This window comes from Psittacula echo (genome assembly GCF_963264785.1).
Source record: "Psittacula echo genome assembly, chromosome: 11".
NCBI lineage: Eukaryota > Metazoa > Chordata > Aves > Psittaciformes > Psittacidae > Psittacula > Psittacula echo.
Genome location: NC_137746.1, coordinates 7,248,744 through 7,275,055, shown reverse-complemented (window position 1 = coordinate 7,275,055; position 26,312 = coordinate 7,248,744). Strand labels below are relative to the sequence as shown.

Below are 26,312 nucleotides of genomic sequence, written 5' to 3'. Positions count from 1 at the left end.
TGCATCCCAATAGTCCTCCTGCCCTGACAAGACCTATACTGGCACAAGACACATGTGGCAAACCCTCCCAGGAGGAGAGATGTCCTGAGTGGGCTTTTACAGCTCTGGTGCTCATAGCCCAGCCTTGGCCATGACCCTAGGGCTGGGTTCATTGCAGATCCAACTGACTCGGTTTCCCTTCTGCAGGTTCTCTCCCTCCTCACATCACCACAACAAAAATAATCCCCTCTGAGCAGTCCCACGCGTGATGCTGACCCCACAGACCTCCCCTTGAAGCAGACTCTGCTCGTGCCTCAGTTTCCCAAGGCTTTTTGCAACCATTCCCCCCCGGCCTCTGGCAGCAGAACTGTGAGGAAGGTGCTGAGTGATTATTATTGCATTATTTCGGGCAAGTGCTATAAATACCCAGGGGCACCTTTAGACACAACCCAGCTGCCCGGGGGAGCTGGCTCAGCCCTGTTCTGCTGTTGGAGGGGGGGATCGCAGAGTATCGAGGTACCTCTGAGCATAACCTGGTGGGGTACCCAACGGGGTACCATAGGGTGTTGGGGCTGGGACCTTCCCGGCTGTACCCTGTGATGGAGCCTGAGGAGGGGGGACACGGGCGCAGGAAGGTGCCGGGATGCTGCAGGGAAGACAAGGAGAATATTTTACGGGGCTGCAATGTAAACAGAGCTGGAGTAGAGCCCCTTTTTATGGAGTCCCTGTCCTGCCAGGGCATCTGCCAAGGCACTGATTTACGCTCCTATTTAGATAAGGGAGACAGGGCCGGGGCGGGAGGGAGCAGAGCTGGCGTCAAAGTCACAGGACACCCCGGGGCTGCCGGGCGCTGATAAGGATGTGGCCGAGGGGCCGGGGCCAAAACCATGGCCCCATCCCAGGGCAGGGGATGGATGTAGATTCATCCTACTGGCATCAGGGTGCAGGGGGGTGCAGAGACCCTGGATAACCTCACCCTCCAACATGTGGCACTGACACCCCCGTCACCATCATCAAGGGTCAGGAAATCTTTCCCTGGGACGGATTTGAAGGAAAACAGGTGGAGAGAAACGTGGTTCCTCCCGCCTCAACAGCCATAAATCCCCTAATCCGAACCGCTTGGCGTTCCTTCCCCTGCACAAGTAGGGAGAAGTGAAATTAAAGGAACTCACCAAAAGTTGGAGAAGTGCTAAATTTGGACGCCATGGCCAAGGCAGCCTGGTTTGATTTAAAAGGTGCCGGCATGAAAAGGGCTCTGGTTTTATTATTTTATTAAAACACGAAAGATTAGAATGATTTTCCAAAGGAAAATCAACCCACGAGTCCCACTATTTGCTCAGCTGAGCACTTCCAAGCTGTGCAAGGTCGGAGGACCTTGAACGATGGTGAATAAAGCAAGATAATGCCCAGGCTTGGGCTGTGCTTACCTGGCTCAGAGGCTGGAGGTGGCTCTGGTGCACGGCTTGAGGCGATGGCTCCAAGCTGGACGTGGCTGTGCAATGCAGGGCTATGGGGATGGAAGGGCTGGTTTTGGGGTGGCGGGGTTGTTTTGCAGGGATGGGGTTGGGTGGCACAGACACCAGCCTGGTGATTTGCTGGATCAGGGCTTATACAAGGATGAGGAGAGGTTCAGTGAGGAGCTTGGATAGTTTATGAGAGGGAGCAAGGCACTGCAGGTGATGCTCTGCTGGTACGGGGTGGGAGGTGAGGGATGAAGGGGCCCCTGAACCTCTCTTAGATGGGCAGTGGCCCCCACCAGCTCTAAGCTGGGCTCAGGGATCCCACCCAACCATGGGTGTTTTGGAGGCAATCAGGGACACAACACCCTGCCCAAGGCCTGACTGTAAGGAAGAGTAATCACTAGCAAATGTTTGCAGGGCGCTTGTTTAAAGGGGGTGGGAAGGGGGGGGTGGGCTTTGCAGCAGCTAAGAACAAAGCAGGGGGGAGCAAGGTTGGGCAGATCCATTACGGCCGCTTCCCCCCCCCAAGCCCCCTGGCTGCCGGAGACCCCCTTGCACACTGCCCTGGCCCCCCCGGCCTCCTGCCTTTGCAGCTCGCCTTGTAACAGCTAACGATGGAAAATCCGAGGCATTTAAGTGGCTCCCGAATCCGCCCGGGAACCGTGATTGAGAGAAGTCAAATAAAATTTGTCATCTTTAAAATGCAGGAGGACGTTAATGGTGTGTTAGCCCGGATGATTAATACAAGCGCCTGCAAACAACCCTCCAACGTTTCCACCCTCCGCTGCAAGATGAATCGCTGCAAAGCGCCGTTAATCGCTAACATACCTCGGGCCCGAAGCCCCTTCCTGCCCCGCCGCGCTGTGATCGCCACCGCTGTGCCCAGTATCCGCACTGGGAGTAGTGGGAGTGAGAGCAGGGGTCGTTCCCAATGTCAACCGACAGAGCGGGGTCTGGGAGGCATCACCCCAGGGATCTACGTCCCATGGGTGCAGGGGCGAGTGGGATGTGCTGCCCACTGCAGGGCCCCATGCTGGGCTTGGGTTTGGGGGCTGCATGAAGTACAAGATCCTAGCCCCGATGGGACCCCCATCCCTTTGGTGGCCAGGCTGGGACAGGGAATTGCAGGGCAGGGCCCCACTGCTCTGTTGTAAATGTATTTGTGTGTGTGGACAGTATAATCTCTATGTATTTATGTATGTATGTGCAGTGTCTGTGCATGGCTGTGCAGTATATGTGTGTGTTTATATGCCATACATCCAACATGTATGATGACATTGTGTGTGTACCATATGTGTGCTGCTGGTGGGGGTATGTAATATATATGGGGACAGTTAAGTGCATGTGTGTAACTTATTGGTGGTCTGTGTGTGTTTTTCACAGAGAGGAGTATGGTGTGTGACCATCTCTGTGTTTGTGACATGTGCAGGCAACACATCCAGTGTGTCTGAGTAACGTGTGCGCCCTACCTGCATACATGTGCTGTACACTCGTGCAGCGTGCCTGAAGGCGTGTAGTGTGCATCTGTGTGCAGCACAGCATCCGCATACACACAGGGCATGCATAGGCAATGTGCTCCATGTGGAAGGAGCACCCCCTGCCCTCACCCTGCCATGCCCAGCCCATGGTCTCCCCAGTGCCTTCTCCTGCCCCTCTCCCCCATCACCCATGAGGCTGCTCATGCCCGGCTCGTGGTGTTCTGAGCCTCCCGCACTGCCCGGGCACCGTGCCCTGGGAACGGCGAAGCAGAGGGGATGGAAACGAGACGGGGTGGGAGCTGGGGTTCCCCCTCGGGTCCCTCCTCACCCCTTTCTCCTTGCAAGCAGGGAGCAAGCGGGGGGCGAGAGCGAACAGCGGAGGTGTGAGCCCAAATAAACTGACTCGACAGAGCGGCGCACGCCCCCTCCGCCGCCCGCTCCCCCCGGGGCCCCCGAGCATCCTCCCCTGCCCATTGGCTCGCGGCGGGGGGGGGGCCCGGCCCAATATAACGTCTGGGAGGCCTCAGAAGGGGTTAATAGAAAAAAAAAGAAGGAAAAAACCCACCCCAACAAACCCAAAACCCCAAACCCCGTCCGCTTCAGCCCAAACCCCAAAGCCACCACCACCACCGCAGCACCACGCCGGAGCTGCCTCCCCGCTGCCCGCCCGGCGGGGAGCCCATCCCGGCTATGGTGCGCTGCTGAGCGCGGCCCCCGGGGCCAGCGGGGCGAACCATGAACCTGGTAGGGGGCTACCAGCACCACCACCACCACCACCACCCCATGCTGCACGACCCCTTCCTCCTCGGGCCGGCGGCGCGGTGCCACCAGGAGCGAGCCTATTTCCCCGGCTGGGTGCTCAGCCCGGCCGAGGTGACTCCCGAGCTCCCCGGCCAGAGCCCGAGTTACGGCGCCGCCGAGTACGGCCCGGCCGGCCCGGGGCGGCTGGAGGCTCTCAGCGGTCGCCTGGGCCGGAGGAAAGGGGTCGGGGGACCCAAGAAAGAGCGGCGGAGGACGGAGAGCATCAACAGCGCCTTCGCCGAGCTCCGAGAGTGCATCCCCAACGTGCCCGCCGACACCAAACTATCCAAGATCAAGACCTTGCGCCTGGCCACCAGCTACATCGCCTACCTGATGGAGGTGCTGGCCAAGGACAGCCAGCCCGGGGACACCGAAGGCTTCAAAGCCGAGCTCAAGAAGGCCGACGGCAGGGAGAACAAGAGGAAAAGGGAGACGGTAAGAAGCGGGTCGGGACCCCGTTGCCCAGGGCCGTGAGCGGGCAGGGAAAGCCGCGGGGCTGCGCAAAAAACGCTCTTCCCGAACCCTCTGGAGCTCTTCTTTTCCCCAGTTTAAAACCAAACACCCGCAGGAGGGAAAGCCCATCCCAGCTTTCCCCGAGAGATGAACCCCGGTCCCTCTGTCCCCTCTCCCTGCCGCTTTCCCGGGAAGATCGGGCGCATTTTAGGGCAAGGGCGGCCGCTTTCCCCCCGCCGCAGCGGGCGGGGTGCAGGGGTGGGAACCCCAAAAACCTCCTTTTTATCCTCGGGTTGGTAGGAACCGCGGGCTCGGCTGCAGCCCCGAGGCTGGCACAAGGTGCCCGGGCCCCAGGTCCCTCTGATCGCTCCTTTCTCCCCCTTCTCCCCTTCTCCTCTCCCGCAGCAGCCCGAGGTCTACTCGCAGCCTTTGGGCCACGGCGGGAAGAAGCTGAAGGGCCGGACGGGCTGGCCCCAGCAGGTCTGGGCCCTGGAACTGAACCCCTGAGGGCTTTCCCACGACGGCGCTCCCCGCTCGCCCCTCCATGTGCAATGCCGGAGAGAGCCCGGCCCGGCTCCCGGAGCCAGCCCGGGCCCTGTTGCCCCCGCCGAGGCCGATGCTCCGCGGGAGACAAGAGACGGGCGCCTTGCGGGGCCGGATCCTGCCTGTCCCGTCGGCACCGGGGGCCGGCGGGGCCATTCCCTCCCTCGCCCCTTCCCCTGTTTGCAGTAATCGTTGCTCCTTCCCGCTGCCAGCAGCGATCGGCGGCTCCTGCCCCCCCTGGCCGGGCTGAAGCGGTTTAGTTCGTTTGCTGTTGTAAATACGAGCCCCAAACCCTGTTCCCGTCCGCTGCCCGACCGACGTGTGGCTGCGGTGAAACTACCTAGAGGTGCATTTGGGAACACTCCTGTGCCGGGTTTTCTACCTCAGATCTGCATGACCACTTCCCGAGGGACCGCGCGCACCGCACCACGTATTTAAAACGGAATAATTAACAGAAACATGAAATAAAATACAAACTCTATGCAAACAGCCTCGGCTCCGACCCCTGCGCCCTCCCCGTCTGCTCAGATCCCGCTCTTTGCCGGGATAACAGACCCTGCGGGATTAAGGACTCCCCTGAAATCAGTACCTTGCTATAGGGCCGATCCATGTGACGGAATTCCCTCCCATGGGATCCTTTGGGACTTGCTCGTGCTGTGCTTGCTCACCCCAGGAGCTAGTGGGCTCTGTGACGGGTACCCGCTGTCCATCCCAGAGCACAAACTGCCCCCGCCTTACAACCCCTTTCCCTCCTCACCCTGGAGACCTGCTAGAGGGACCGGACTTGTATTCAGCATGGGGAAGGATGGCAGGATCAGGCCTTTACAGCGTCTGGATGGCGCGAGCACCAGGGGGCTGTGGAGCCCCTGTTTTAATGCTGCTGGGTGTAGAGAACCAGGGCTCGGCTTCCTTCCCTGCCCCAGCAGCTCCCGACTCCATTCTCACAGGGATCCCCTCTTAGCCGCTGCCTCGGCTGCATTTTGAAGGAGCAGCATTCCCCCCTCACCATCAAACACATGGATACCACCAGCCTCAGACACACCAACGCTCATACAGCCCAAAGTCCTCTCTGTCACCTCTTAGGCTTAAATCCTTAATAATCCTTAATAGCTAAAGCTGAATCCTCGATCCTTTATACTGTACACACTCAGCTCTGTTACTGAGCAGTGGCTTCTCAAATGTGCTGAGGGCCTGATCCTGCCTGGCCATGCTGCCGGTCCCAGGAGCACCAAGATAGACCTTGACACTCGTCTGGCTGCTCAGGGCAAAGAGAACCAGCACGGGGTTGGAAGGTTAATCCGAGGGCTCAGCTGGGAGCATTTACATTTTCTATTTAAATCCCAGCTTTTGCTTGTGTTTAAAGGTATAGAAATAGTGATGCAAGATCAGCAAATCACTGATAGATCCATCAATCTGTGTGTGTGGAGCCACACACACCAAAAACACAGCAGCTCACCAGTGGGGAAGCAGCTCGGGGTTTGTAACCACTTCGTGTGTGTGTACAAACACAGACCGATGGACACACAAATGCTTTGGGATGCAATTAAAGTTCCTTGAACAATCAGGCTGCGGGAATCAGCCTCCTCATGTTTGGGAGCTGCTGCACCGCTGCTTTCCCGATGTGTTTTTTGATCCCTTTGAATGAGGTGAAGATAAGGACGGACTGACTGCCTGAGAGCAGCAGTGCCGCACTGATGAGGTTTCAGTTTTGTTTGGGCTATAAGAAATTCAGCACGGCACCAAAGCCATGAGTGAATTTAGAAGAGGGCATTCCTAAACCTAAATACATTTAAAGGTAAAAAAAAAGAGAAGGAAAAAATAAAATGCAGAAAATAAGCCCCAAATATCCTATTTTGTGGCTGGGTTTCACAAAAAGTGTAAAAGTGTTGGGGTTTTATGGGAAGGCTCCCAAGCTATCGCTAACACTAATCCAGCACACTGTAAATGTGTCCAGCACCAATCCTGGTCACATGTGCCTGTATCCCTGCGTTCGTACGGCATTGGTTGGGGCTGTTCTCATCAGACAAGAGAAAGGGTTAACAGGGGGACCTAGGATTTGCTCTGCTGCATGAGGCTGGGGGTTCTGCACAGGAGTCGGTGTCCTCAGTCTTGGCACACCACAAACATGGTTTGCAGTCTGCGGACCCTCCTCTGTCTCACTGAGAACCTCTGGTGTTTTTTCCCTGTGAGTTTCCAGCTTTCCTTCTGGAAAAGGGGCACCCTGCAGAGCCAGGCAATGCTCTGCCTGCATCCGTTGGCTGCTGCTTTTCTCATCACCAGATTCTGGTGGTGGTACCTGCTGATAAACCTCTGGGAAAGTCCATGCCAGCCTCCCTCACTTCGTTGTGATTTTGGAAGGGAAAACACTCTCTGTTTCCATCTGCAGAGAGTTTTCCTGCCCAGCAAGGGCATTTTCCTGCAAGATACCAGCTCAGCGTTTTGGGGTAGGATGGGTGAAAAAGAGCACTGAACAATTCCTGTTCCCTGGGCTTTGCCGCTCCCAAAACCCCATGCTTTAGAAGCAGCATATCTGCAAGCAGCAAGCTCCATCCCTGCCTCATCTCCGGGGCTGGGAAGGGTGTTGATGCTGAGCTCAGCAGCTTAGGATGGGGTCACCCCTTCACCCCAAAGGGAAAGTAGCTGCAGGGGGGTGGGAGCTGTGCACAGGGACAGCTTCTCTTCCTCAGGCAGCAAACCCGTGTAGCTGGGAGCTGCATCCCAGCAGCATCCCAGCAGGCAGAAGCAGGGCTCCCGGGACCGGCTGCATCAACCCTGAGTGGAAGAAGAGCAGTTTGAGCACCAGCTTTGAGGTTTCGGCCATCTGAAAGCCTCACTCATCGCCAGGGGAGGTGGCTCAGCGCACAGCTACAGCTCGACCCTGCCGTGAACTTGATGCCGTTGGGAAGCCGCGCGCTCCCGGCACGCAGGATTCAATCTGCAGTTGCCTGGATAGAAGCACACGCGCACAGGGATCGCTTGGCCCCGGGGCAGCATCATACGTGCCGTGTCCCCTGCCGCTGGAATCCAGCTGTGAGGGTCCATAGAGGGGATCCTGCTGCCCTGCTTGGCCATCGGGCTCTTCCCACCCCTGGGGTTTACGTGCAAAGAAACGGCTTTTCCCCCTCTTTTTTAATCCCCTCCCTTCCTGCCAAGCCCAGTCCCAGCTTCTTGTTGTTGTAGGTATTTATGAGCCTGTTTATCTGATCTCGGGGGAGCCTATTCTTATCTCGGGAGCAGCAAGGGAAGGGTTACACTGGACAGCTCGGTAGACAGAATGGAGCCAAATAAAATACCAATCTGCCAAAAAAGAAAAAAGAGAAAAAAAAGAGAAAAAAAGGGAAAGAAACACCCAGCCCACCTCCTGGTGACCCGCTTGGAGGGCACCTGGAGCAGACCTGCAGGGCCAGAAGGGTGTCCCATATCGCTGCACAGCTCCACTTCCCTGCTCCATGGGATGGATCCTGGAAGAGACCTGGCTCTGCACACACTTTCCATGAGCAGAGGGGCTGGAGCAGCAGACTCCAAATGAGCACAGACTGGGGCCCAGCTCAGTGCATGTTGGCTCCCACAACAGCTGCCGCCAGGGCAGAACCCAGGCAAGAAACCCCCGCACGCAGCTTTAATGTCACTGGAATAAGGGAAGAAAAAGACATGTTTAATGTTTCATGTCGGTTGTTGCAGCAGTACGGCCGTGATCCTGTCGCTTGCTGCTTCCTTGGGCTGAGCAGGGAAATGTCCCTGCTCCGGATGAGAGGTCCCCAGATGTGAAGGTCACGGCCAGGGCCAGGGCTCCTGCCTCCCATCATCGGCCTCTTTGGTCAATGACATGGGGCTGCGGGAGGCATTGGGGTGGGGGGAACCCCTGGACACTGCCTGGACTCTGCTGTGGCCCCTCTGGAGCCCAGGGGTGCAGCATGGCTGGGTCAGAGTGAGTAGGTTGGATGGGGTGGGATGGGATGGGGACAGAGGGGATGCCCCCTCCAGCTATGGCAAGCAGGGGGGCACAAGGGCAGCCCCATGCCAAGGGTACCCCCCCTTCTAATTACCCCCGCTTAAGGAAGCGCCTGATGGTTCTGGCCATTTAAGGTAGCCCCAGCCCCGCTCAGCAAGGGTAATTGGGCCATAATTTGTTTTCGGTGTCAAGATGGCGTCAAAGATAAGACAAAAATCTCCACGTTTGGGGTTTAAGGAGACAGGAGAAATCCTGACCCGGGGCCGACCTCGGAGGAACGGCCACAAGCCCCAGTGAGTACCACGGCAGGGGAAAGATTTACTGCCAGGGGAGCTTTTTGATCCTCTCCCAACACCCGGAGCCTCTCAGCCCAGGCACTGGCTCCCAAGCCAGGCTGTCTCCTGGGAGCACCGCTCTGGTGGGGAGGATTTTCTGGTTCATGACATGCAATAGCTCTTCCTCGAATCTCCGTGCTTCTGGAGTCATGAATCCGGAGACCCATCAAAAGAGAAAATGAATTTCCAATCTGTAGCTGTAGAAATGATGTCCAAGCATGGGAAGACCGGAAACACCAGGGAGATGATGCCTCCCTCTTGTTTTGTCCCTTTCTTTTATATTACTTTTTAAACCATATCCAAACTGTCTGGGTTTTCGCACTGTGGCTGTCCCTGCCTGGGGCTGCTAGCACTGGAAGGCCTTTTCCCCAGTGCAGGGTGTTGGAGAAGTGAGTATTTACTCCTCTCACAAGTGCTTGGTATGGGGTTAGCAGAGGTGCTCACCACGGCTTTCTGCAGAATGACCCATCCGTGTCCTGCTCTGTGGTGGAGCAATACCATTAGCAAGCATCTTCTCTGGCTGCAATGACACTTTGCTACCATTTGCCTGTTGAGCTTCTCCCTGACATCTCAGCAGAGCCCTTATGTGAAGCTGGATGGTGTGGGATGGCACAGCAGCCCACTGGTGTCCTATGCAGCAGATAGATTTCAGGCCCAGGATGGAGTTGGGGCTATCAGGTGAAGGATCAATGCTCTGCAGTTCAGGGCAGTGGGTAAAACCAGCCGGGCCCTTTGCTCAGCAGGACTCTGCCATCTCCATGCTGTGTGATGCTGGACGAGCTCTGCCTCTCCTGGTTACCACAAATCTGAAATGCAATAGCAAACCTGAGAGCCTGCAGGTCAGAGGGGCCAAGGAGCCAGGCAGGGCTGGGAGGAGGATATTTACCGGTGGGAGGAGAGCGAGTTACTCAAGAGGCCTGAGCTGAGGGACTGCAAAGCAAGAGCTCACACTGTGAGCCCACTGATTCCTCACAATGAATCCCTGCAGCAGGGAAAGTCTTCGCTTGCAAAGTTTCCCTTTTCCCTGCTTGTTCTTTTGGGTGAGAAATTCAGGTCCTGACCACCCTGAAAGGCTTTACAGTAACCAGAGAAGCAGGGAATTTATGGCGTCACCAGCAGCTGAAAGTGAGGAATTGAGAGGAAAAGGTTTTTTTCCCCCTTAGACTGCAGATACCTTGACAAAATTCTCATGTCCTGTAAGTGACCCAGGAGCAGCCGGGGGGGATGCGGGATCAGAGCAGGCTGGTTTAACTGCTCGGCCAGCAGCTCCTCCTGAACTGAGGAGCTGGAAGGAAGTACGAGTCTGAGCTAGTGCATAGAGCTGGCATCAGCCTTGAAACTGCACCCTCTGCTCACCTTGAGACCAGAAAGAGATGCAGGCAATGCTCGCACACCTCTTGGACTCAGAACCTCCTCTTTGCTTTGTGACCACAACCTGGGTGAGTGAGCTTGCTAATGTGGTGCCCGTCATTGTGCTCTCTGGTCCCTGGCAGTCCATATGGAGGTCGGAGAAGCAGCAGAGCCATCTCACCTACTCAACACTTCCCTTTTCCCTTGTCTCACAGCCTCTTGTCTTCCCCATGGCATCATGGTGCTCCTTGATGAGGATGCTGAGGGGATCATGGAGGACTTCCTGCAATGCAGAAAGTGAACAGGTCTTGGAGAACGTTCCAAAAACAACTAGGTAAAAGCGCTTTAAGGGGCTTTGAGGTACTTAAGGAACAAGCATACAAGGATAAGAGATGTGAAATGGGCTCCAGCTCCTGGCAAAATGAGACTGAATGCTGGCAGAGCCATGCAGTCATCCCTTATTGGATACAAGGGAAATCAAATAAGAAAGTAAAATGTCCTAGGGCTCTCCCCTGCGCACTCAGCCTGCTCAGCCCCATCTCTACACCATAAAACCATTAAATCCACATTCACATTATTCCCAAGTCCTCTGCGCTGCCCTTTCTGCTGGGGAGCGCGGAGCCGAAGTCTGGTTTCCATCAGTGCTGCAGGGAGGCCGCTGGACTGCGCACGCAGAGAATCGGACGTGTTCAATTTCAATGTCCAACCAGGGGAAACAAAACCCCACAACCAGCCCCAAACCAACCGGTTTTATGATCTCCACATCCCACTGCAGCACCATCCCGCCGCTGGCATCCGACAGGTACAGCCCGCTCCTAGCGAGGAGGCAGCTTCGGGATGGGACCGCGCTCCCTGGTCCCCCCGCTGCTGCGCTGGGCTCCGAGGTGCTGCTGCAGAGCACCCAGCGCTGGGTTCCTGAGCAAACACTGCCCTCGCACGGCAGCACGGAGCGCAGAGATGTGCATTGCAGGCCCGTCAGATCGATCTGGTTGCTTGGTTTCTCGGTGTGAACTTGTTAAAGACTGAGCAGGTTCCTCCTTGCTTTTGAGCTTGAAATCTTCTGAGGGTTTCTTGGCAAGGAGCAAACATGAGGTTAAGCAGCATTATTTATTAGTCTACAGAAAGAACAGATTAGCTGGCAGGGTGTATTTGTGTCACCAGAGTTCCCACTATGCTCTCTCATGTTAAAGAGGTGCCTGCGTAATAGGTTGCTGCTTAGAGCTCTCCTCCTGCAGCCCTTCTGCCCTTTCTCCCTAGGGAGGACACCTCCTCGCTGTGCTGGCAGAAGAGCCCACACTCACCAGTTTGGGAATGCAAATGACAGGGCTTTTCCCCTTCCACTGGGTTATGCTGCCCTTACCTGAAGGCTTTTCCCTGATACCTCCTCAAAAAGCCTGACCAACACACAGGGGATGCCCTGTGAAGTGATCCACACTTGCTCCGTGTTTCTGTATCCCCTCTGGTCTGACCTTCTTCAGCTGAGAGCTCCCTGAGACAGGCACAACACTGGTAGCAGGGCAGCAGCACGTTGCCTCATACAGAAAGATCCTTGTTCATTGCAAAGGCCTCCAAAGTTCATAAACACAGGCACTGAGGACACTGGGATTGCTTCTGATGTGTCACCTCAGTCTCCCCCAGGTCTCCAATACATCAAGGTCAGCCTTAATCTAAGAGAGCATCAGACTCAAATGTAACTGCTGATCACTGGCTGTTTCTCACAGCAGAGTAAAGCACCAACACAATTCAGTTCAGCTCTCTAAGCTCTCTTTCCTGCAGTCCCCACTCCCTTGCTACCAAATGCCCTGGGATGGAGGACAGGGGACCAAGTGCCTCCTGCCTGCAGGATCAACAGGCATGTTCTGCATTGGCTGGAAGTCACCACACAGCCACAGTGCAAGCTGGCAGCCTCCTCCCAGAGGCCAATTTATCCCTTGCTGTGAACTGAATAGTGATGAGAAGACAGGTCAGTTCCTTGTAAGACAGCACCAAGGAATAAGATACAGGAGATGTTGCAGAATTATCAGTGCAAATCTTTACTGCACATCAACAGTGTAATGTGACAGCAATAAATTCAGGTCACGTATTTTGAGCGTAAAGCTCTCCACATCCTCCTTTGTGACACCCAAGAGTCTGAAAAGCTACACCACAACCCCTTTCCTGGCTAAAAAACAAGGCTACAGGATGCCTCAGGCAGTGCCAGCAGACCCTTAGGAAATGCCATGACAGGGTTTAGGAGAACAAGTATTCAAGCCCCAGTTTCCGGCATCACTCACTTCCTCACTGCATCTTTGCCTGTAAGGCTGAGAGTCAGGAGGAGAACAATATGGGGAAAAGAAATGAAACAGCACTACATAGACCAGGATCTTGCAAATAATGAGTTGAACATTGGGATGCCACAGGACAGCATCGCTCTGGAGTAGCACCCATCTCATCAGCTGGGATGCAGCTTCAACTCTGGACAACAGGAGCGAGCAGTCAGGCAGGAGACATAGCCAAGGGTTGAGACATAGCTTACTTCAAGTAAGCAGAAGCACAGGGTTGAACAAAAGAGTATTCATTCGGAAACATCAATCAACTAAGATGCTGCGCTTGACTGTTCATAATACAGAGGGGAAAATCCCCAGCACAGAAAAGCCCAACACCCAAAATGCAAGCTCATGTGGCTCTCCAACCACCTCCTTTTTTCTTGTGAGCTGTCTCACTGTGGCATTCAACATCCCCATGATGTACACCTGCACAACCCACACAGGTTTGTCACAGAATACCCCATCACATGAGTTCCCAGCTTCAGGCCCAACACTCCTTGTCCCCCTCTGTGCTTGCAATACTCCAGCCTTGGGGAGGTGGGAAATGACAGTGAATCAGAAAAGCCTGGCGCAAAAGGGTCATGCATAGCAGAACTCCATCAGCTCTGGAGCTGAAAGTGGTAAGGGCAGAAAGGCAAACAGAAGGGAATGTAGGCCTCGTTGCTAGATAGATCATTTATTAAAGTGAAATTCAGCATTGTATCTTTGTCAGACAGTACAGAGTTAAAGTCTCATACACAGTGGAAGCAGGACATCTCCTACACCTCAGAGAAATGAGTTCTACAGTTTTTGCTGTAAGTTACTAAGTTGCTTTAACAATACACAGCTATATTACACAGTTAAAAATACAAGGTGTCCAAAACATTTGGCATAAGATCAGCACATCACATGGAGGCCAGAAACAGAAGAGGGAACACAGTTTTTCTCTCCTGGTAAGCCTGCTGAAAGACTTCAAGCCACGCTGCAAGTTACCTGCTATTCACCTCCCTTGCGCTCTAGCTGTGGAGTAAACCCAGCCCTGTTTGGGCTCAGCTAAGGGGCTTCTTGAGCCTCCTATTGCACAGGGGGGCTGCAGAGTCGCTTGCAAGGAAGTTCAGGTTTAAGGCAGGAGCCTCCTCCTTTCCCCACACTTCAATTCATTCCAAACAGATGTGTTCACCAGGAAGTCCAAGCCACGAGACCAGGGATAGCTGTGAAAAGTGCAAGGAGTATCTTACATCCTAACAGTTCATTTGCACTTTGAAAGTGGAACATGAGAACTCCCTGACTTGATAAGCTAGAGATGGTTAAAGGGCAGCAGTGACAAGAGGAGTGAGGCATCAATAACATTCCTTCACCTTTAGGGCTCTTCAGTCAATACCTGGGGCAGTACAAGGACTCCTTTCGTACAGGAGGTTGCCTTGTATTGCCCCCTCGTTTAAACTGTAGAGGCAAAGTGACTCTAGTGCTCTAGGGAAGTGTATGATCTGCACATTTAAATAAACAGTCCCTCAGCAGACCATTTCTCTCCCCTCCAACTGCAGTTACTGCTGAAGCTCTCCCATTGGTATTTACATTTGGCTCAACCAAAAGATGTAAAGTGCGCAGCTCCCCCCTTCTTCCCCTCTCATAAAACATCCATTACAAGAGCTAACACTGAACAAATCCTCCTCCACGTTGCTAACTGTTGTTCAGTCCTTCTGTGGGCCATGTCCTGTTTCATCTCTGTGCCAACATGACCCCCTTGAAAATACACACTCACTGTGGGTTATTGTGGCTCTTGTTTTCAAAGCCTCTCTGAATCCAGCTTGCACTTCAAACTAACTTGAAATGCCAGGCTTGCTATGTTGTGGTCAAGTCTTGCACACCAGGGCATCTAGTGGTTTACAGCCACATTACTAAGGAAAACCAGGACACCAGAGTACAGGGGACAAGAGGTATAAATCTGCCCACTCTGCTTTTCTCAGGCTTGAGCATCTAAAGTGCCTGGCAAAAGAAACATTAACTTTTAATGCCATTGCTTAATTCACATTATACAGTATTCTCCGAGATGCAGAAACTCAGACCCTGCATTCTAACACAGCCTCCTCGGATAGGTTTGCGCTTTTCAGCCATCCGATTGCCACCATCTTGAGTCTTCACATGCTTCCAACTCCCTCGAGTTGAGCTCAAGCCGATAACTACCAGCAATGATTTCTTCTTCTTCCTTTAAAGTGAGCAAAGGGTCAGCATACAGGATGGAATTAACCTCAGAAGAGATGTTTCTGCATTATTTGGATCTCATACTAATGGCTTTGGATCTATTCAGAAGTCTAATGAAGTTAATGCAACTCTTCAATGAGAATTGAATTAGGCAATGTAATTGAATTAGGCTCTGTAACAGCTGGAGAGCTTCAAAGACGATTCCTCTGCCCCAGGGTGAATGTCACCTATGCAGGCTTGTAAGAAATAAGCTTCCACTATTAGAAATGGAAGATGACATCTGGTCATCCTCCATGCCCCCCAAGGCTTGTGCTCCATGGTTCAAAGCTAGACAGAATTTAAGGCCCATCTGTGAAAAGCAAAAACGTAAAAGGAAAAGCAAACTCATCATACCAGCCAAAGCAATTTGGGTCTTCCACCTTTCCAACAAGTCATGTCTAAAAGTGCTGAGCAAATGTCCCACCTCATGGCTTCACAAGTGTGAGGTTCAAACACATTTACTTTGAAGTTTAAACCAAAAAGAAGTTGGAAAGTCTTTTGTTGTTTAATTGGCATGCAGCATAAGGAATCAAATACACAGCATGGATTCATACAGAACGACAATTGCATTGTTACGTTTTCTGGTTATTAGACACTAAATGCTTTTCAAGAATCACAGGCACCCTGAACATGGATATTGCTACTGAATTGATGCGTGATTTCAGTTTATAGCATGGGAGCCATAAAGTGGCTAACCCTTCCAACAAGACATCGGCTTCTTTTTGCTCAAGGCGTTCAGCTCAGTTGAGAACAAGGTAATAAGGCATTTGCAAGGGTTTATAAGGCTGTGGGGTCCGACAGCCAAAGATTTTTCTGTTTCTTTGGTGTCTTGCCTCCAAGCTTTCCACCTTATAAACAACTGCTAATGGCTGGTAAACATCTCTTCATCATCACACTTCACTAAGAATTTCATTTTTCTTCCCAAAAAAGGTATAATTGCTTTAAAAGTGACCCAACAGGATCACATTTCACATCAATTGACTATTTTAAGGAAAACAAAAATAAGTTTCCTGGGTACCACCTCTGCACAAAAGCATCCCAGTGAATACACCTGAACAGATGGAACCTGCCACCGTATTTCCTTGAAATGAATCATTTCGCTGCTGGCTGCTAAAACACCCCAACAGATTTATTTACTCTTAGGAATAAAACAAAACAAAATACAACAAAAAAAAAAGGTAAATCCCAAACAAACTACATTTTTTTACAGTTTTGGTCTAGAAGTTACAACGAGGCATAACCCTCTCACCTCAGAAACTCATTTTCCCTTAGTAATATCCTCTGATTACACGAGCACTTTGAGGATTACCCATGCAGTCAGAGAACCCTCTTAGCTATCTGTCCTGAATAAGAGAAGCCAGATCATGGTGACTGATGTGGGAATTACTCCACCCTTTCAATAAGAAAAGGACCAGTAATTAGGAACTTCTTAAACATTCATGAAATACCGACACAAGACATTCTCTCCTCATTCCTTGAACCTCTCTCGTCTGATGATTTTAAAATCCATACTGGATTGAACAAGGAAATGCTGAAAACAATCACACTCCCCAAAACTTCACAAATGGGACGTGTACCATAACAGAGTATTTCTGCCTATGACACAGGACGGAGACATGTCAAAGTTTGTTGAACACGTTTTTGGAGTATTAGCAAACGCTTCAGAGCTTGTGAAAAGCTTGCTTTAAATTATGACTTGAATTTTAAGAGACCCTGGGAAAGCTTCAACAAGAGCTTCACCATGTGAACCCTTCATACCTTCTGAAGCAGCACTGAGCTGGGATCATGACGTGTATTTAGCTCTTCAACAAAGCTTCATCCAGTTTCGGAATAGTAAAACCTGCCATTGAGAAAATGTTAGCCAAAGTTCTCTATTGTTCAGTTCATTGCTTAAGGCTTGTTGAGAATATACTCTCTATGTGTAGTCTTGGCATCTTGTTACAGAATGGAGACATCAAAACATCAAAAAAAGAGTGGTGCTTTAAATTACGACATCCCCTTGAAGAGACTTGAGGTCACTGGAGAACAGTCAGTCACAACCAACACTTTCATAAGCTCCTTTTGCCAAAATAACCACTGCATTATTTGTAAGGACACCTTGGCTTTAAATAACAAAATCAGAGCGATCTCCTGCTACAGTGCCCAGTTACAGAGCACCAGCGTACTCCACTCACACAGCTCTTACGAAAGCACATGTGATGCTCATAAAAGGCAAATCCTTTGATACTTCTTGCCCATTGCAAAGATAGATGAAATGCATCATGCTCCACTCAGGTCACTCTCCCAGTCACAGTACTACACCCATCAGCATAAGTCTGCTTTTACCAAAAGAGACTGCTGAGCCCACTGATTGACAGCAGTTCTGAGACACCTGCTGAAGAGCATCTTCAGTATAAAATTCATTTGTGACTGATACCTGATCTGACACAGAGATTAAGAGACAGATGTCCCTGTTTCACCTACCACCACTGAGCCTTGAATACAAAGGAAATACACATAAGTGAATTAAATGAGCATTTCTACCAACAGGACCAGACCCAGCAGATAAGCTGTATTTGTCTTAATACCACATTCTGAGGAAATGCAGAAGTTTTTGAATGCTTACAGACAATTAATTAGTGAGCTCTGAAATAAAAGAAATTAGAAAAAGAGATTGCAGAGAGTTGTTTGGCATCCATGTCAGAAGGGGGTGGGAGGAAGGATGGTTAAAGAAAAATAAATCAATTTCAGACTAGTGAAGTAGAGTTCACGGGAGCAGATTTGGTGAGCTGGAGCAGCTGTAGAAAATTGGGACTTGAAGCACTGACTCAAGGCAGGACAGAGCATGTGCAGGTGGGGAGCAAGCTTCAGGCAAACTTCTGGCCCATGCACCTCAATAATGGATTTAATCTCTGTCACTGTTCCAGTCCTCGGCCAAGACAAACTGCACTGGTGGCTTGTGATGCAGTCTGAATTCAGTGGGAAAATTCCATCAGTGATCTGAATTGCACTGAGATGCAGATTTCCAGAAATGGTTTAGAACACTGAGTTGCCAAACTCCACAGTCCTATGGGTTTACTTGGTTTCTGCATTATCCTCATTTCTCTGTTCCAGTGTGACTTTGAAATGAGGGGAAGAAGTCTTCAGAAACATGCTGGGCACATGTTTCCCAATACTCCTGATAACAATGTCTATAGCTTTTTCTGTCATCCAGACTTACTGCATTTAGAAAAAAATTTACAATATCTTCAGCAGTTTTTATATACCTAAAATGCACAATACCATCTGTTCCTTCAAGGTCTCTCTTATCCCAAGTCTTGTTCATCTTCATTCTAGTTGCTTGCTACCTTCTGTTTTCTGGTCCAGCCGGCTCTTGTTGTTCTTCACCATATAGATGAAATATGCAAGCGTCTCTTTCTCATTCACAGGAATATTCCTGAAGTGACGACTGACAGTCTGGAAGGACAACATGGAAAGAGACAGAAAGTCTGACATTAAAAAGCAGAAATAATCAGAACAGGGTTTCTCTTCACTTTCCAAAAATGATTTTATGGCCACTGAGCGTAATATACTTTTAGTCAAACATGCACCAATTCAAACTGTCAGTCCTCATTTACCTCTCTCTCTTTACAGCTGGAATGTGCCTATGAACACAGCAGAGTTTTGCTATGTCAGCAGTATTTGTAGCCAACCTACAAGTGAAATTTGGAAGCCAGAACGTCCTCCTGCCAAAGCAGCGTGGCCTCTCCTAAGTGACATTTCGTGCTGAGATTATCTGGACAGCAAGTTCTCCCTGCAGCTCAGTATTCTAAAGGAGAGTGTCAGAAATACTCAAACACTTTGATGTGTGAACAAGATGTAGCAAAGTTTTAGAATTCAAAGGAAAATGCACTGGATAAGTTTTCACTGAGAGGAACACCAGGGGATTTGCAAGGGGAGGGTTAGGATTTGGTTAGGGCTACCCCTCTCTGGCACTGGCATAAACCCTGACCCATTAGCTGCTTTTTCCTCAGAAAATGAACGTAGAAAACATGGAGCTGGATGAGATCTGCTTCTCATATGGAAGAAGCTCTTTTTTGATACCCAACACAGCTCCAGAACTGGATTTTGATGCAGGCTGAGCAATAAGTCACTCCAAGAAGATTTATGGAAGTTTGAGTTTTCCTTACGGTGGGGTAGCAGCAGGAGTCTAAGAGCCTCAGGCAGCAGTGATTCAAGCATGGGAGCTGGACGAGGATCCAGCGTAGGGTCAAAGCTGCTCAGACTTCACAGGAAATCTGGGAAGTGTGTGACAACTTGAAGTTAGGCTCCCTTTATTTTCTGCTTGCACAGTAGTTTTATTTAACTCCTGGGCACATTCATGGTAAATTGCCTAAGTAAGTAGTCCTTCATGGCAGGAGGTAGCTGAGAGACAATGAACTGGTTAGGTAGAACATGACAAATTGGAGCTACTACTGAGGACATACACCCACCCTGCTTCACTTAACTTACTCCTACATGCACTACACATCTGCTATATTCTGTATATTCACGCCCTGACTTTGAAAGAGTGCAAGACAGCATCTTGCTGTCTTTTTTGGTCTGCTGGCTTTTGTCTTTAAAGCAAAACAGTTTTGGGCAGTTGTGACAGCCTCAGCTTACAAAATCAGCCTCCAGTACCCGCTACAGATTTTTCACTTTTACAGTTTAGAGAAGATTTTTCCCGCTGAATGCCTTCAGATCAAGTCAGGAAAGAGAGCAGAGCAGATGCACACCAGCACACCTAGCTCAAATAACAGAGAGATACAGACAGTTCTTTCTTAAGTAGTACCCCATATGGTGAGAAAGCAGCAGTAGAGGCCCTTAAGGAAAGAGCCTTTTATTGACTTAATACAGAATCATAAAACATTAGGACAAGGGAGGAAATAAGGAATCCGAAGTCATGGTCAGAGATTCTGCCTTTAATAATAAGCAATTCCAACCAGTTCAAGTGCCTGTGATGAAAGAGAAATTAACAGGGGGTGACTAGTACTGTGTAAGTCTCAGTTTCAGTAGAACAGCCATTTTCAGCTAACACCCTGGCCACTGCAAACTAGGTTGTTTCTGTACCCTAAAGGTAACGAACTGTGCCTACGAACAAGGAGGGAAAGGAAGCAGATAACAGCAAGTTACTAAAACATGCTTTCAAGAGCCCGCTTCCATGTCTTCCATGACTGTCTCAGGTGAAAGCAAGCAAACAGCTTTCTGTTGGTGTCATCTCCTGAAACCTTTTGCAGAGCACACGGTAGGTACTAGCGAGAGTCACTACAGGCATTAGTGTCCACAAAACAAGCACGTGAGCAGAGGAGATAAAAAGTGTTTTAATAATAAAGATAACACTATCTCTGTCATCACTTACTTCTGCCAGCTGAGCCTTGTTGAGTCCAGGCCTAGTCTGCAACTTATAATGCCTCTTGTAACGTCTCAGGGTGTTCACCTGGAGCTGGAACAAGTCAACCTGGAAGTGATGCAGAGAAGAGGGAATGAGCACCACCATTTGCTTATTATCAGGTAGAAATGTTGAGCTATCTAAAAATAATGCTTTCTTCCTCAACAGGACTTCTCCCTGCATGCATTCAGCACCACATCAGCTTGCCTTACTGACAAATCTGAGTATATTTTGTATCTGTTAATACTGAAGGACCAAAACAGCCTCAGGGAAATAGAAAATTTTGTTCTGGTTCACATGCTGTCAACAGAATTGCTGGCCAATTTCTGCTCTCAATTACACCTCTGCAACCTCCAAGCAGAGAGGAACTTTTTGTTCCCACAAGGTTGAAAAAGCTCACACATGAAATATCAATTTAGCAGGCACTGAACAAATGGCTTCTGACATAAAACAGAGTGCAGAGACAGGGAAGAAATGAAATTCAAATACTTAAATGGGAAGTGCACAGTTTAAAAGCAAAGCTGGGGGAGGTTGCAGGAAGGAAGATGAAAATCATGTGGAAAATGCCATGTTTCAAAGACAAAAGGAATCTGCTGAAAACCAAGAAGAAAATGACATTAAAGCTGACACAGTGCAGAGCTCCCTGATCAGTTACGTGACGTGCATCCCTCAGTTTTTAACCACCAAATACCCTGCATGCTCTAAAGCACTAACATTTTTAGGTCTTCACCAATCATCCTGGCAACTAACATAAAGCCTGTATAGGAAAGGTTTGATGGAGAACCTTTTAGAATGGAAACACAAACAGCTACAACAAAGATCAGGTATCCTTAAAAAAATAAACAGACCAAAAACTTGCTATTCCTTCAAGGCTTCCACACCGGAGGTGTGTGGACAGAGCTTTGCAGTCAAGGCACAGCGATTCTTGGTGGCTTCCCCCCAAAATTAAACTGTTTTTTGTCGGCAGAGGCGGCATTTCCAGCAGAGGGCTCTGCTGAGGTGGCCAGAACCCTGAACATCACCTCTGGGCAACTTTCTGCGATGTCAGCAGTACCAGAAACATCACCAAAGCAAATATAGCACACAATGGCACAGAGAAGAGGTTATTCTAGCGTTCTGCAACACAGACAACCTCCCCCAGGCCTATTTCCTCCAAATAAAGAGGTTACAGATTATCTGAGGGTTGTTTTGAATAACGCCAAAAATCCCATCTATGCAAAGCTCTGGAAAAGCTAAATATTCCTGGATAACAAATATCCAAATATGGAGAGAGTGACCTACTGAATCCTCTAGTGTACCTGCAAAACGATGCATAGGAAGGTAACAAAGAAAAATATCGGGGCCTCAGTCACCACTGAAAATAATTTACTTTTAAGTAAGAATTAGTAGCCAATACTGTTTTAACAGCCCTGTTTGGAAGCAGCACATAAATGAGGCTGTGCAGTTACCTTATTACACCTCTTTTTATACAGAACTTTACATGAGCAAAGAACTCACACAGGAATGAAGAAAACTGGGACATTTTCACACATCAGAACAAAAGTATCCCTGAAAAGTGAGAGCAACTCCACAGCAGTTTCAGTGGAGCTGCAATTTAAAATGTCAGTGTTTTCTGATACATGAAAACATCCAAGAGAAACTTCAACATGCTCAAAAGCAGCCTACACCCACTTGACACCTACTAACCTCTGGGACATCCGTTTCATGCTCAGGAGAGTCACCCCCATCATCACTTGTCTTCCTCTTTCTTTTGTTTCGGACACTTTGGATGAAGTTCTTGTGAAAATCACAAATATACAGATGCCTCACCTAAGAACCAGAAGTGGTGAAAAACCAATCAAACCGGGTACTGCAGAACAGCATTCAACAGCAGTCACTTCCACAGCAGCATTACAGGTGACTGGCATGACTGCCTGCCTCATGTCGGTAAGGAATTTCTAATCTTAAAGCCCAGGCCTGATATCGTCCTCTTGAGGTAGAGATAATTTACATTACAAACATGAAAAGAAAGGAAAATGAAGGACTGGAGAGCTCCAGCTCAATCTCTGCAGATAATATATTTCTTTTTTATGGCTGCAATTGTATGTCAGGAAAAAAAACCCCAGGTAATTGTGTAGAGGAAGAGCATTTGCTTCAGGACTTACTACAAGAAAAACATTATTCTGGTCTACTCTTCTGAACAGTCCGGTTTGAATAGTACAGAACATTATTAATGCAAGTGTTTCAAAATCTAGACCAAATAGAAGTTAGGTAATTACCTCAATTCAAACAAGCAAACCAAAAGAAAATGTCTCCTACAGCTTATCCTGCCACGGAACCCCCTGTTTAACAAACATTATCTCACTAAACTTAGCATATAGAAAACCAAGAACCACAAATGATCAAAATCACTTGCTACCTGTCAGGCAAAAGCCACAGACACTCGACATTTGAAATCGCTTTATGCAGCCAGCTTCACACGTTCCCTTCATTTTGAGTTACTAGTCTGATTTCCTCTTTATTTCTAAAGCCTACATCTGTCAACAACGACATTACTAAAGTGAAAGAAATTACTATTCCACTAGACAAATCTGCTAAGGACTACAACCAGGACAAATAATCTGGGTTTTAGTAAGACTGTAGTTCAAATTGAGTCACTCTCTTCCCGTGATGTGATGTATTCAGGCTGTCAGAAACAGACCCAGCCAAGCAGGGAAGCTGCCAAACAGTCCAACACAAAACTTTACCTTTTTGTTTCTTATTTTAATGGTTTTAATCTTCAAAAATCAGGTAAGAAAAGCAGAACTCCATTAACTGAGCTGCTTCTGAGAAATTCCTTCTGTACTCTTTGACGGGCTGCTCTGCTCTACCTATTTCTCTACTTGGCAAGCGATCTGTTTCTATCTTGAGCTGACAGCTGTCACTTAATGTCACTAAGCGGTCAGCAGCAAATCGAGCTGCTCAGTGCCGACCAGCCAACAAGCATGCAGGTGCCCTGGTGAAGAGGCAGCATACCTCACCTTTCCATTAGATGCAGTAATAACTTGCCTTAGGGGAATAGGAATTCTTAGCAACTGACAGAATACCGCCAGTGAGCCCTAACTCCAACAGGAATCCCGCTGATTCCACCTAGCTGCAGCAGCGGCTTTCAATACGAAACCGAAATTAAACCCGAGCTATTACCTCCGAAGCAAAGGTCCCTTTGCTCCCCGATCATTATGTGCTCCCCGCCGCCTGAAAGCTTCTCCCCAAACACCGTTTTCAGCGCTGCTTCATTAACCCTCAGGAAACAAGCAAGGAGAACAGCCGTGACTTTACTCCGGCACGTTCTTCCCGAGCCCCAGCGTGGTAACGCTGCCGATGGGAAAACGCGGTATAGACGAACCGCTTTCACCCCACAGAGCATCGCACCCGTGTCCCCACCGCTCCTGGGGTACAGTGACCCCCCTCGGGGCCACGGGAGGGCTCAGTTCGCCCGGCGGGGCAGCAACTTCCCGCCGGCGGCCTCCCCGCAATGCGGGGCCGGGCCGTAGAAGGGGTGTCCTTGGGGTCTCATCGGTGCCCACAACTCACACTTTTGTCGATGTCCAGCTTCAGCTTCTTCTGCGAGATGCTCTTCTGGATCCTCTTGCTGAAGGACGCGTTGCCGGCGGGGCGCACGCAGCGGTCCCCGTCGTCGATGAGGCAGCAGCTCTGGCCATAAAAGGGGGCGGCGGGAGGCCCATCCCGGCTGTCCTCCTCGGTGCTGAAACCATTCATCGCCCACCTGCCCGCCCCTCACCCCGCCCGGGGAGCCGACAACCGGGGAAACACTCGCTGCCACCGTCACCCCGCACCCTCCGGGGGGGGGGGACCCCGGCACCCTCGCAGGGGGCCCCCCACTCTTGCCGGGGCCCCCTCAAGGGGGACCCCCCCTGAGCGCCGGCAGGGGAGGGCAGGCCGCGCCGGGCCCCCCAAGCGCCGCGGCCCACGGGGACCCCGCACGCACCGCTCGCACTCACTCACACACACAAAACCGCCTCCCCGGCAGCGGAAGTCCCGCCCCCCGCGCCTGCAGGCGGGGCGCTGGTTGGGCAGTGCTGCTCGAGGGGCGGGGCTTACACCGCCGCTCCGCGCTTCTATTGGTGGAAGGCAGCGCCTGTCTCGCCGCCACAGCGCGGCGCCGGCCCGCCTCCCCTGTAGCACGGCAGCCGGAAGGTCGGCGGGAGAGCGGGGGGCTGGCGGCGTTGCCAGGCACCGCGGTGACACCCCCCGGCCCCGGTTCACCTCGGTGCGGGCCAGGAAGCGGCACCGGCTCCTTGGGCTCCGCGAGGACCCCAAGGACACCGCCGGCCTCCTCCCGCCGCACAGCTGGACCGCCCTGCCCGAGCAGCGGCCCGGCCCCGCTGCCTCGTACCGCCGTGCTCCATAAGCGCCGGCTTTCCGCTGCAGTCACCACAGAAACCTCCCCGGTGGCACGTAGGTAGGAAAGACCCTGGCTGACAGACCAAATCTGTGTTTCCTATGTATAAGGTAGGGAAAGGGAAAAGTTAGTGCTGGAAAAGCGGTTCCAGAGGTGAAGTTCTTTTCTGTCGCCTTCAGGGAAAAAAACAACCCAAAACAAACAAAACCAACCCTATAAAAGAGGCAAGAAGTGAGGGGGGAAGAAATTCTTACTGATCTGTGGGGTTCTGGAAGCACCGTGACCTCTGTAATGTAGACAGCAGATGCTGCTGCAGATGCTGCTGTCAGAGCTGCAGAAGCAGCTGTAAATGGAAAAAGATTTCATCTTCCTGAATAGAGGAATTTATGTACAAACAGGAAAAAAAAGGTTCTACAGACTAAAATCATTTCAAAGCGTGGAAGCCTGGATGCAGAACAGTGTGTTCTGCGTGGAATGAACCGTGCTAAATCACACACACAAAATAGCTTTGGAAGAGACCCCTCCAGCCCTCGACCATTGAATGATCCTGCTCCACATAGCAGACATCTCACAACGTGCCCTGCAGGCTTCCCACGAGGAGACTGAAACACCAAAATCCCTGTGGTCCAGGTAGTCCTTGCAGTACCAAACACAGAACAAACCTGGAGTGCCAGGGACAGTTCTGCTTCTTGTCTCAGTTGCTGCTGGTGCCCTCAGGCAATTACTTTCTTTTTTTACCCTGGGTCATGCAAAGAACCACAGTGCACTCTCCCGGGGACACCAGTGCCAGGAGCCCGCCGCTCCAGTGGGAAGGAGGTGGAAACAAGTTACCCACAGACCAAGAAGCAGTTAGCAACCAGCAAAGAGACTGAAAAAAGCAAGATGCCAATGCTTGTACCAACTCCCTGGCCATGTTACCTGGGATATGCCTGCCTCAACACCCTCCTGGGCAATACTCACACAGATAGTCCCTTGGTTTTGGAAAAGGGAAAACACCAGAAGGCTGACGGTGATCTCAGAGCTCCCACTCACAAGCTTTCTAGGCTTAGCTTTGTATTGGGTAGAAACAACGTGTGATAAACTGACCACAACCCACATTCCCCATCTCCCTGCACCACTGGGGGAAGGTGGTGGAGAAAATCAGGAGCAAAGTTAAACGTAGGAAGAAGGGAGGGGTAGAGGGAAGGTGTTTTAAAATTTGGGTTTATTTATTGTTTTCCCACTGATTTGATTTGTAATAAATTAAGCTGATTTCCTCAAGTCAAATCTGTGATTGATGCTGGTGAGTGAACTCCCTGTTTTCATCTCAACCCATGAGCCTTTTGTTGTATTTTCTCTCCCCTGTCCAGATGAGGAGATAGAGCAGATTTGGTGGGCACCTGGTGTCCAGCCAGGGTTAACCCACCACAATCTTACCTCAAATAAGAATCAACCAGGAGGCTGAGGACAACTTACAGCAGGAATCTCCTGCCATTCAGGAAGCTGAAGGCACAGACTGAAGAGACAAATGATAACAGCAGCCAGTAGATAAAAGGAACATGCTCAAAACATGCAGGACTTGCTCCTGTCCCTGTGAGGAGATTCTGCAGGTGCTCCCTGGATGATTCATCGGGAAGCTGGCTGTAAACACTGGCACTATCACTGTTTCATCTTGGGCTGCAACCTCTG

General features: G+C 50.6%; 2 protein-coding genes across 3 annotated transcripts; one reads left to right on the top strand and one right to left on the bottom strand.

Moving 5' to 3' along the window:
- Positions 1–3,248: 3,248 nt before the first annotated feature.
- HAND1 (heart and neural crest derivatives expressed 1) lies at positions 3,249–4,678 on the top strand (the record flags this gene model as incomplete). Its single annotated transcript, XM_080627084.1, has 2 exons — positions 3,249–4,153; positions 4,577–4,678. Exons 1-2 carry the CDS (start codon positions 3,653–3,655, stop codon positions 4,676–4,678), a joined length of 603 nt encoding a protein of 200 aa, XP_080483210.1. The 5' UTR covers positions 3,249–3,652.
- Positions 4,679–13,355: 8,677 nt separating this feature from the next.
- SAP30L (SAP30 like) lies at positions 13,356–24,268 on the bottom strand. 2 transcript variants are annotated; one of them, XR_013957792.1, is made up of 5 exons: positions 23,816–24,268; positions 21,950–22,072; positions 20,234–20,332; positions 16,636–18,312; positions 13,356–14,842 (listed from the first exon to the last, which is right to left on the bottom strand). XR_013957792.1 is itself a non-coding variant. In XM_080627051.1 (4 exons), exons 1-4 carry the CDS (start codon positions 23,999–24,001, stop codon positions 18,184–18,186), a joined length of 537 nt encoding a protein of 178 aa, XP_080483177.1. In that variant the 5' UTR covers positions 24,002–24,268; the 3' UTR covers positions 13,356–18,183. The 2 variants fall into 2 exon arrangements, 1 of the variants encoding a protein (XP_080483177.1); XM_080627051.1 differs by having other exon boundaries at positions 13,356–18,312.
- Positions 24,269–26,312: the final 2,044 nt, after the last annotated feature.